Source organism: Mercenaria mercenaria, chromosome 9, assembly GCF_021730395.1.
Source record: "Mercenaria mercenaria strain notata chromosome 9, MADL_Memer_1, whole genome shotgun sequence".
NCBI classification, from domain to species: Eukaryota; Metazoa; Mollusca; class Bivalvia; order Venerida; family Veneridae; genus Mercenaria; species Mercenaria mercenaria.
In genome coordinates this window covers 2,245,265-2,257,399 of record NC_069369.1, presented here as the reverse complement: position 1 = coordinate 2,257,399, position 12,135 = coordinate 2,245,265, and the positions used below count along the sequence as shown (strand labels likewise).

At 35.6% G+C, this 12,135-nt stretch overlaps 1 protein-coding gene across 1 annotated transcript; it reads left to right on the top strand.

Annotated features, from left to right (window-relative positions):
• Positions 1-1,847: 1,847 nt before the first annotated feature.
• Positions 1,848-10,045, top strand: LOC123546383 (uncharacterized). The gene is made up of 3 exons (XM_053550704.1): positions 1,848-1,995; positions 8,340-8,957; positions 9,747-10,045. The coding sequence occupies exons 2-3, from the start codon at positions 8,471-8,473 to the stop codon at positions 9,926-9,928; spliced, it is 669 nt and encodes a 222-aa protein (XP_053406679.1). The 5' UTR covers positions 1,848-1,995; positions 8,340-8,470; the 3' UTR covers positions 9,929-10,045.
• The last annotated feature ends 2,090 nt before the right edge of the window (positions 10,046-12,135 follow it).

The window sequence follows — 12,135 nt, the reverse complement described above, 5'->3', positions numbered from 1 at the left end:
GTTTTGAGTGTGAACTTGAACCTCTCAATAGTTAATGAACCACGGTCAAATAAATGATGAAGGCTGGCTGAAAGTAAAGGAATGAAGGAAGCATGTCTGTGTTGACAGTCTGCATAGCAAACTACGGACACATGCCCTCTGTCAGTGTGTAAGAAATGGAAAATTTATCGTACCCAGTTGCACTAAACAAGGAACGATTGATCAATGACGTTTACAACAGTTGTGATACAAATCACTGAAAGTGATGCACACTTAGACACTAAATCATGTGGAAGAACGACTTTCCTGTCAACACATGTGCAACTCAATTCGCATGCGTAGAGCCATTTCAGACGACATGTTCCTGGCTAAATACCGCAATAGAAGCAAAATAACCAACGCATTCATGTCAGATATTTAAGACCTAAGCATATGTAAGAAAGACGGGCATCAAGCTATAAGGAAATCTACAAGTGTCGATGCACTGTGCTTTATATGAAGATTCTTTAAGTGTGCCGTCCTTCCTACTATCTCTTTCCAATCAAACCTTGTGGCAGAGGTCCAGTCCTGCATATACCAACAGCAACTGAATATGGACATAATGACACAAATACGCTCAAAAACTTAGTGTCTCCTCTATAGAAGAATGTGTCTTTTCAACTGAGAACGCAGAAATATCGTCTGGAATCGCTCAGAGTACCTCATTACCGAATGGACGAATTACGGCAGTCATGTTAGAGCTGACATGCTCCATATGAGCATGACTAACAATGGAATTGGGACTTTGCCATACAGAAATGTGAACATTCGATATGAAACGAATCTGAAATCTTATCTCAAACACATGGATAGAATGAAATTATCAAAAGACACAAAGCTGAACTATATGCAGAAATTTTAACAAGGAAGGAATCTGACTACAAAGGAAAAAATTAAGGAAGAAATACAAAAAAACTGTGTAGTCATTGAAATTCCATTGCCGTTACTGTGCCACCAAGAGACCATTATAATAGGCATTATCATGAAAATTACCCGCAGGATAGATGTCCGGTAAATGAACAGGTTCATGCACAGGCGTAAGACGTACCCCTGGGTAAAACAAGACCCTGTCTGACACCATGTAACTGAACCTGGTGATTTACAATGTCATCTATTCTGACTGCACAGCATTTTTGTGTATTTTTCTGATATTTTCAAAATAGACCCAAGCCAAATTCCTATTGCAATACCTCATAAAACTGAAATTCTTGGACACTTCTATGTTAACCTGTACTTTTCTGCTACATCTGTCAAATGAATATTGTAATACTCTAATCCAGAGTGTCAAGGGTCGCCTTACTTTGACAAATCACAAATCATCCCGCAAAATCCGATTGTGTTCGAGCCTTGCTCGAAGTGTTGAATTCTTCACACGAGAAAGCCGTCCAGCTGGCTTACAGACAGTCGGTGGTTCTACTTAGAGGCACTTCACCATTAAAAGCTGGAAAGTCGCAATATAATTGTGTCGGTGTGGCGTTATATCCGACAAAAGGAGCTTTTTTTTACAATTTACTAGTAAGTTACTATTGCGTGAAAAGTTGAACCCCGATGGGAATATCAATGGTAGCTTTAATCTTGCAGCCAGAGACAGGAGAAGAGTATTACACATTCTGTGTACATCAGATATTCTTTACTAATTTAATATTTCTTTGAGTTCGATGATTTCTAATTGTAAAGATAATATAAATAGAAAATCTACTTAATCAGGGGGATTTAATTTCGTGTATTTGATTTCATTCTGCAATTTATAACTTTCTGACTACAGTAAGCTCTGATTTTGGACATATCTGGACAGAAATGTATTTAAAGCAACGGCAAACTAAGATTAAAATAGTTTTCCAATTTAACGAATAATATAGAATTTAATTTACTGTGATGCTTCTGTTACAGAACGAGGTGACAATCGCTTACGCACTGAGGTACAACAGCAGTTAGTTACCAAACCTGCTTCAGAGACATCATTATCCCCTGTTACAGGTATGTATGCTATATATGTCAGTTTATGTTAAATCTATAGCTTAAATTCATTCAATGATCAACTAAAATCAGAGCGACCAAGTTACCTCTTACACGTCTATTTTGTATTTTAGAAATAGAGTTAACCAGAATGCTTAGAAAGTATTACCTACCGGTCAAATTTACTAACCCGATAGCATTTTGGCCGGTTTTGTGATCTAATGACCCAATCAGTTTCCCATAGAATACAAAATGTAACGTATAAATACATCAATGCAATGCTTTAATGGAAAAGCAAATACATGTACCTTTTTAGAAATATATTTGAGAGAAAGACAATAATCCCTTTTAAGTGATCTATTCTTCCTTTACTTTTCTCCTGAAATCTGTCAGAATGAATAGTGTGTTGCATTTAACCAGAGAGAAGCCTTTCACTCTACTTTTTGTACAAGTCCACAGTCATTTGCAAACGAATTCATGCCTTTCTAGCAATTTTCACCCCGTTCTCTTCATTTACATCAGTTCTATAAAAAATCGGTTACTTTCAGAAGCTCGGGATATCTGTTTTCAATCAAATATATTGTGAAATGAGGAACTGCTTTTCTCTTGGATTCTCTTCCTTTAGTTTGGTAACGATGGACAAATAACTGTATTTATACCTCATTACCTATGTAGCCCGAAATCTTGGTTGAACCCAGATAATACTTTGTGGTGTTCAGATATATTAGCAAAAACTGGCGAAGTTTGGAATTCTAAGTCATTCATGTGACAAATTGTAGACAGGTGAAAATATTATTTCGCCGCAATTCTGAGAATGACAATTTCAGCATTAGATAAACTAAAATTAAAATAACTTCTTTAAAACGTATGACTGATTGAATGAAATAAAGGTTTTGTATTTTGTGTAGTGATAGTAATCTAAAAACACAAAATTTAGTGCATATTTAAACTTATGCCAGAATTCAAGAAAAAAAAATCAACCCTTTTATATCATTATATCTAAATTTCAATCTGTAAATCTGTATCTGCAATATATTGTGTGATTTAAAAACCCATTAATTGGCAGGCAACTTTTAAGTACATGTCAAACGGTTAACAATATACATGTGCAGCTCCTTAAAATCTTCAAACTGATTTGACAAGTTAAGACTCTTAAAGCACTATGTAAGGATAAGGACGGGGGCATCAAAGCTATAAGGAAAGTCTTACCAAGTGTCCTGGATGCGACTGTGGCTTGTTATGATGAAGACTGCTGTAAGTGTGCCCGTCACTCCTACGTATGCTCTGGTTCCAACTCAAACTTCTTGTGGCAGAGGTCCAAGTTCCTGCATCACTACCAGACAGCCAACCTGAATATGGACAATAATGACAAAATTACGCTACAAAAACTTAGTGTCTCCTCTATAGAAGCAATGTGTCTTTTCACTAGAACGCAGAAATGTGCGTCTGTGAATCGCTCCATGAGTACCTCATTACCGAAGAACGAATTACGGCAGTCATGTTAGAGGCTGACATGCGTCCATTGAGCATAGACTAAACAATGGAATTGGGACTTCTGCCATACAGAAATGTGAACATTCTGGTGTGAAACGATCTGAAAAGTCTTATCTCAAACACATGGATAGAATTGAAAATTATCAGAAAGAGTACCAGCAAAAGCTGAAACCATATGCAGGAAATTATTTAATCAATGAAGGAATCTGACTAAAAAAGGAAAAAATATAAGGAAGAAATACATAAAAAAAACTGTGTAGTCCATGATTCCAGTTGCCGTCTCTGAACTGGTGCCACCAAGTAGGACCATTATAAATACGGCATTATCAGTGACAAATTACCCGGCCAGGATAGATGGTCCCGGTAAATGAACAGGGGTTCATGGCACAGGCGTAAGACGTACACCTCGGGTAAAACCAAGACCCTGTCTGACACCATGTAACTGAACCTGTGTGCATTTACAATAGTCCATCTATTCTGGACTGCACAGCATTTTTGTGTATTTTTTTCTGATATTTTTCAAAAAGACCCAATTTCCTTTTCAAACCTCATAAAACTGAAATATTCTAGCCACAGTCATGTTGACCTGCTACTTTCTGCTCACATCTGTCAGAATGAATATTGTAATACATTTAATCAGAGTGAAGTGGTCCGCCTACTTTTTGTACAAATCTACAAATCATCACCGGCAAAAAATGATTTCCAGTAATTCTTTTACCCCCTTTCTCTTCATATACATCAGTTCTATAAAATACTGCTATCATACACTAAGTAAATATTTCACTAAATTTTACTGTTGGAATTAAAATTTTGGTTTTAAAACTTTATCATTATATGAAGACACTTCCCTTACAAAGTTTCTCAACACCTGATTTCTAAAGGGTCATGGAAATTTTCCATGTATTTTTGTAAGATTATAAAAGTTTTATTACAGTGGTTATGAACCAATTTTTTAGTGTTCAGCCCTTTTAAAGCTGAAGTCTCTGCATTTTTCTTTGATTCTGATGCTGGGGAAAAAAATTCAAGATAAGTAGTTCTTTAACCAAACTTGAACTAAGCTTGTTGAGAATTGTCTTCTGACCTGTTCCCTCTGCAAAGTCATTGACTACATGTATATATCGGTATGTGGGTTTTTGTGTCATATATATTTTCACGAGCATGCTTGTATTTTACATATTGTGTCTTTTTTTTCAATTGCTTACGTACGGAATTCACCCATTGGGGATAACCTTTATCTACACTCTCCTGTTACTTTGACACATGATAGGGATACAGGAAAGAGAACAATTATTGACTTTTAAAATGAGCTTGTTATTTTTCAAAGTGATTACATTTTGTACACAGAACAACAGTTTGCAGTATAGGCCAGTCTATCTTGTCTGTTTTTTTTTCTCTATAAGATAAAATGCATGTTCAAGCTTACGATCTTGATAGTTGACTCAAATATCTATTAACATATACATATTGAAAATTTACCATACTACAACTCCCTGCAAAATTCTGCACGAAAATTCGTTTTTATATACGTTCGATGTGTTAAGCTTTGCTTGGTGTGTTGCATCACATTATGAGACGCTGTTTCAAAACCTCATAAACATTCATGTGATATATGGAAACCACGTGCACACTCTGAAGAGCAGTCTTGGAGTGATAGGAAGGAATTTCGTAAGAAATATGTAGGGTATATATTATCAGCTAAAATACTTATTGCTGTACTGCAAATTTTAAATTGGTTATTTCTAACTTTCAAGTATGTACAAAATGTATACTCAGAAATTTGAGTTTGCATATAATTCAGATGCCATCTTCTTTCTCCCTTGTATATTTTACCCATGCATGATCGTAAGAGGCGACTAATAGGGTCTTAACACTTGGTTTTGCAGTAACACTGTGATTCCAGCAGGTATGCAAATTTTGATTCCATACCTCATGTTTTTATTTCGATGTAAATGAGATGTGGAACCAAAATTTGTAGTCCTGTTTGGCGCCATATAACCTTTACTGTGTTGGTGCGCCGTAAAACCCAAATAAATAAATAAATAAATGGTATATATATTGGATAATTCATTCACTGAATTAATAATTAATTCATTCAAAAGCAAAATTCGTTCTTCACTTCGTCTACTGTTAACTCCTAATTGTATAATTTCATTCTTGGAACACATTTTAATGATGATGCAAATATTAGGTCGTTATTTTGTATTTTATCTGATTTCGTATTTTATATAATGTACAGCAAACATATAGACTAGCAAGTACAAATAACATTTTATAGAAATATGTAGGGTATATATTATAAGCCAAAATACTTATTGCTGTACTGCATATTGTAAATTGGTTATTTCTAACTTTCATGTATGTATATTGATTGTTGAAACTCAGAATTTGAGTTTGCATATAATGCAAATGCCATCTTCTTTCTCCCGTATGTACATATTGGATAGTTAATTCACTCAATTAATAATTAATTCATTCAAAAGCAAATTTCGTTCTTCACTTCGTCTACTGCTAACTCCTAATTGTATAATTTCATTCTTGGAACACATTTTAATCATAATGCAAATATTAAGTCGTTATTTTGTATTTTATCTGATTTCGTTATTATATGATGTGTCAGCCTGCACACAGCAAACATACATATAGACTAACAAGTACAAATAACATTTTAAAGCTTACACGTAATTAAGGTAGAATTTAGAAGGATAACTGCAATACCACTTCCCGGCCACATAGAAATTACAAGACCAGATGATGTTAACTACAGTGGTCTGTTTGGGCCAACGTTTGATCCCTATGAACGCGAAAGCGCGAAGGTACGATGGCGAGAACACGAGGCAACGCTTTGACGATTGTGACCGTACGATAGCATATCTTAGCGCTTCCTGCTTTGTCTTCATTGCGACATGCTTCTACATCGCTGTTTTGGCAGTATCTTGATTTTTTATAACTAGTACAGCAACCTATACGATACATGTCAAATAAATGTTAGTGTAGATCTGTGCTATTTATAACCGAGATAGCTCTAGATCGTGGCTTTGTCAAATGGTTTCACTTTGTTGTCATTCGATGTAGACAATTTATTTGCATACTGAAAGCTCTCCTGTCCATATTATATATTACCTTATATACCATTCAATACAAGTTGTCGTTTTACGTTATGTCCCTATTATACGTTTGATCTTGATCACATTTTATTGACTAGAAAATGACGAAATAGTGTTCAGAGTAGACGTTTTTGCTATTTTGATTAAAGTTTGTTTAGTTATACACTATGTTAGATTTTAATGTGTTCGAATGTCAAACCAGATGGAAACCTGCGCATTTATCATTATGTATTTGTAGGTAGATGTCTTTGTTTTACATTTAAACAGTTCAAGAATCAAATCATAGGATACTGTCACTGCTTAAAAAAGCTCTCATAAGGTGACCAAACGTGTCTTATATTGAAGTGTGCTGGTTCAAACCAATCTGTCGGGTTTGACCAAAGAACCGAAATTGCTCTAATGGTATCATTTTGATTAGCTAAGAAAGTCCGTTTATCCCCGAATCCACTAAGACTGCCGCAAAAAGTATTTTTCTGGGAATATCAACGGACTTTGACCTATGACTTTGATCGCTGACAACCTAGTTCGCACCTCACTGGACACCCTATATGTATAGGCCTGTTCGTTTCCAACGAAATATTATTTTCGACAACTGGCATCAGGGTATGGATATGACATCTCAAACTTGGCCTAAACTGAAGCATTCGTACCCAGATGCCCGTATCGCGTTCACTTCTTTCTTTGCGAAATTTACGTTACCACCAAATTGCACCAATTTTAGGAGGTTGAGCTTTGGTTATGGACCGACCGTTAAAGATTCCGTTCTTGTTCTGTCTGTGTTAATTGTAATTTCCATGTAGCCGCGTTCAAACTTCCATTTATGCAAATTTGAAATGAAAAATAAATTGCAAGTTAAGAACAAATGAGTAAGAGAAAAGTTAAAACCTGCAGGTGGAAAACTGTATTTTTTTTTTCGGTGAAATCAATTTGTTATTTGTAGTTACGCGTAAGAATGCAATTTACACGCATGAGCGTAGTAATAGACCTGTAAGAGATTATCCGAACAGTGACTGTAGTTTGCAACGTTTTACACATTTTTAATTTTGGGGAGTGAAGTTTGTGATAACAAAGGACAAAGTTCACTTTAGCCTTATATGGCCTATGCACTTTTGAAAATTTTCAAATTGACTGTAATTTGCAAGAACTATATATTGTTTGCTACCAAAATGTCTATCTACTATAAGGAATTTAGTTTTTATAAGTAGATTTATTATTTTGTTCACAACATGTCAATGAATATTGCTGAAATCGCAGAATTTTGAGAAAACTGGCAATTTTTACCATATTTAGGTCATATGGGAATGTTTTTAGTAGTGAGCACACTCGAGGACCACAAAAATATTTTGACCATTGGTCCACCTTATTTCACAGAATTTATGGTTATTTTTTTATTGTGGTCGACGGCTGTGCTCATAGTAAAAATTTCAGATATGTTTGAAAATTAGATTAAAAACTGAAGGTTTCCCATACCCATAATGTTAAAATTATTTTCAGGTATGTCTGATATTTTCTTCTATAATGAATTTATTGTAAAATATTTTGTGCAGTTTGATAAAACAATACTACTTGATGAAAGAAAACATGTTATTTACTAAATTTACAGACTTTCTGTTTTTAGGCCATTTTGGTGCAAAGGTGAACCTTCTCCTTTGAAATGCGCAATATATCAAATTTTTATTGTGGTGGATATATAAAGAAATCACATATTTCCTTTAAATTAGTTTAAGTATATGTCATTAAGAGCGAAGTGTATGAATTTTGTTTCAGACGCAAGCTACACAGAAGACCAGTCTTTTTTATCTGTCGGTGGAGATTCGAGTACTGCAGATGAAGATATACTTCCTGAAGGAACAAGCGACCGATCGCAGGCGGTACTACACGGAGTCCCATCAGAAAGAATGCCAGGCCAAACAGGAATGATGGACGAAGTTGACGGATCATCTGAACAAATGCTAGCTATTTCCAGCATGGACAATGACAGAAAAAACGATGCAGCTGGAGAACTTCCCACTCGTCGAAACCACATCAGTATTTCAGATGATAACGATTTGAGCATGGATACCTTTCAACTGACTTTACGTACTGGTGCAGAAAATGCTAATGATCGATTAGAGTCAAGACCAGACACACTCGAGGCAAGCAAAGATGTGCCAATGCTTTCTGTGAGATCATTTGAGGAAGATGAAAGTATTGAAGTGTCTGCAGGTTCACTTGATCCAGACCAGACAAATCCAAAATACATACAGTCAGAATCCGGTCATACAACGCCGTCAGAAAACACTCCAAGTCCTGACAGAAAAGTTTTTCTTCAGAATCAGACTGAAGAACTTCAGAATAAGACTGATGACGACAAAATCTTTTCACATGATTCAGGATTACATTCTGGTACGTTTTATACAGGTATATAAGCGTAAAATAGTAATTGTTTTAAGGCAGTGCTCTCGTAATGACAACTAAAGCATTCCCTGTGTGTGTTTTTTTGCATACTCTCAGTTTTACGGAAAATCCGATACACGTTCAGACTTATTAAGACGGAAGAATGCCGAATCGCCCCACGAGAATACATAGTCGCATGGAAATCACCCAGTGCCGTTATGGGTCCAATAACTTAAATATACATTGTAGTTTCTTTACTTAAGAGACGTGTGTACAAGTTTGCATAGCGCCTTTCACTCAGGCAAATTTCAGTAGGGATTACACTTTAATATTTCAAAATATTTGTCATCAGCACAAAAAGTGGTTAACTGCATGGATGAATCGGTTAACCGCTTCATGCGTTGAGGAGACGAATTAACGTCCCTATTCCAAAAATAATTAGATCATGGCACATATGTCATCTATTCTACAACATTACGCCAAGGTGACAAATTAATGTCCCTGATCTAGCATTATTAGAACATTGCACAAATGTCATCTATTCCATAACATTACGTTGAGGTAACGAATTAATGTCCCTTGTGTAGTATGATTAGTACGTGACAAATATGTCATCTATTATATGACATTTAGCTGAGATGAACCATTGTGTCCCTTGTCTAGTATACTAGTAATTAGTACATGGCAAATATGTCATCTTTTCCAAGATAGTAAATTTGAAAATTACTTGTTATATGCACCATGTTTGTTTTAAGACCAGTTTTGTTATAGTGTTACTACTTTTTATTTGTATTCCAGAAACTAAGCCTGTTACAGTAACATCTGGACTTTGTGCAGCATCAAACGCTGATAATGAAAAAGATTCTGGTTCTTCTAGAAATGATGAAACGAAACAATCTGAGGACGCAAAAAGTGGACTTGGAGCCTTTATTTCCATAGTTGCTAACTCTATTTTCAATAGCCACTTAGCATTCAAGTGACTGATATACATGTTGAGTGATATTGTTTTAAAATCTGTTCAAGGAAAATTATCAGATATTGCAACCTTTGTTAATCGACGCGTTAAAGTAATTTACACATTATAGTATTACTTGAGATTTTATCCCTTGTTGTTTGCCACCATATTTCATTATAATGAGATAATTTTTTGATGAGAAATTATACATTTTAGAATTTATTTTTCTATAGTAGTGATACAAACATTTTTGTCATTTGTGTAAATATATACTGAATTTTAATTTGCGAAGGTCTGGCAAACATTGTTTGCTTTTAACTACCTTAGATCAGGCCCGGGTCCGGGCCGAGGAGGCACGTGCACATCCCCCCCCCCGCCCCAGTTGGCTGAGAAGTGACCTATACTCATCAAAGATGCACCCTACTATTTTGGCAAAGGAATATTTTTCTCTCAAAATTTAGACCCAGAAACGCACCAGAGGCCACCATTTCATACCTGTATTTCAAAATTTTCCAAGCGGAGAGCACCCTGACCACCAAATCAAGAGGGGAGTAACGTACCCCTACAATACCTCAAAATTTAGACCTAAAAATGCACCAGAGGCCACCATTTCATGCCTGTATTTCAACAATTTCCAGGGGAGAGCCCCCTGACCCCCCTAATATCAGGGGAGTACACCCACCAATAAATGCACCGAGGATACCATTTCATACCTGTATTTCAAAATTTTCCAAGCGGAGAGCACCCTGACCACCAATCAAGAGGGGAGTAACGTACCCCTATAATACCTCAAATTTAGACCTAAAATGCCCCGCGGCCACCAGTTTCATGCTGTATTTAACATTTCCCAAGATGCCCCTGACCTCCCTAATTCAGAGAATTTACCCCGAATAATGCACCGAGGTACCATTTCATACCTGTATTTCAAAATTTTCCAAGCGGGAACACCCTGACACCAAATCAAGAGGGGAGTAACGTACCCTACAATACCTCAAAATTTAGACCTAAAATGCACCAGAGGCCACCATTTCATGCCTGTATTTCAACAATTCCCATGGGAGAGCCCTCTGATCCCCCTAATATCAGGGGAGTACACCCACCAATAAATGCACCCGAGGATACCATTTCATACCTGTATTTCAAAAAGTATTCCAGGGGAAGACACCCTAAATCCCCTAACATGGGCAAAGGCACCCCTCCAGTACCTTGCTATGCGGTTACGTTTTAATTCGTTCAAGACTGTTGGCCCCCAGTCAAAAATTTCTGGATCCGGCCCTGTAGATTAGATATGTATTTAAGTTAACGCCCTTGGTGGGATGAACCAAGTTGTGAATATAATTATAACAAATTGTATGCCATATGTTTTATTTGAAATTCATTTGTTTGCACGTTCAAAGCAATGTGCATTTTTTTAGATTTATCAAGGTTGTAAAGTGTGAGGTTTTTCAATACAGTTTTACATAACGTTTAGAAAAAACATTGACCGAGTGTTTGAATCCATCTATCAACTCTGCAAAACAGTATGCAAACATAACAATTAGAGAAGCGTCTTTCTTCAGGTTCCGCCATTTGAAAATGTTCTCAATAATTTCTAACAATCTATGCAATAAAGTAATGCTAAAAATAACGTATGCTTATATTGTACCATATAGCCAAACTATTCCACTTGCTGTGAAAAAAAGGTTTTTTACCCTTACTTTTGGCTGGAATTTTTTGTTTTAAATTGTTGCCAGTAAGATGTGCAGTGGGGTAGGGATCGGTAATTTCAAATATCTACTTGGTTCTGATATTTTTCTGACTGATATATATATAATAATAACTTACAACTGAAATAAAAGTTTTCAACATAGCACTTTATGTTATCTAGGAAATATAAATTAAAACAAATAGAACTAAAAATTTCGAAATTCATCAGTTTTAAATGTTTTTTTTCCCTAAATAAATCTCTTAGATGCACGATGACCCCAACTATTTTTCTTTCCATTTTGAATCATTTTTACGAGTCATAAAAAAGCAAAATATTTTTAAAATCTTAACGGCAGAATTTCTTTTGTATATTTAAATAACGGTAGAAAAAAACGATCCTACATCCTTTAACAATTAGACAAACCCTAAATCCTGTTTCTGGTGCAAAGTCACTAGAATTAATCAAGATGGTAATTAAATAGTTCAAATATACATTATAGAATATGGACTAAAATTTAGTATAAGACAGTCTTTAAGTGCCGCGTG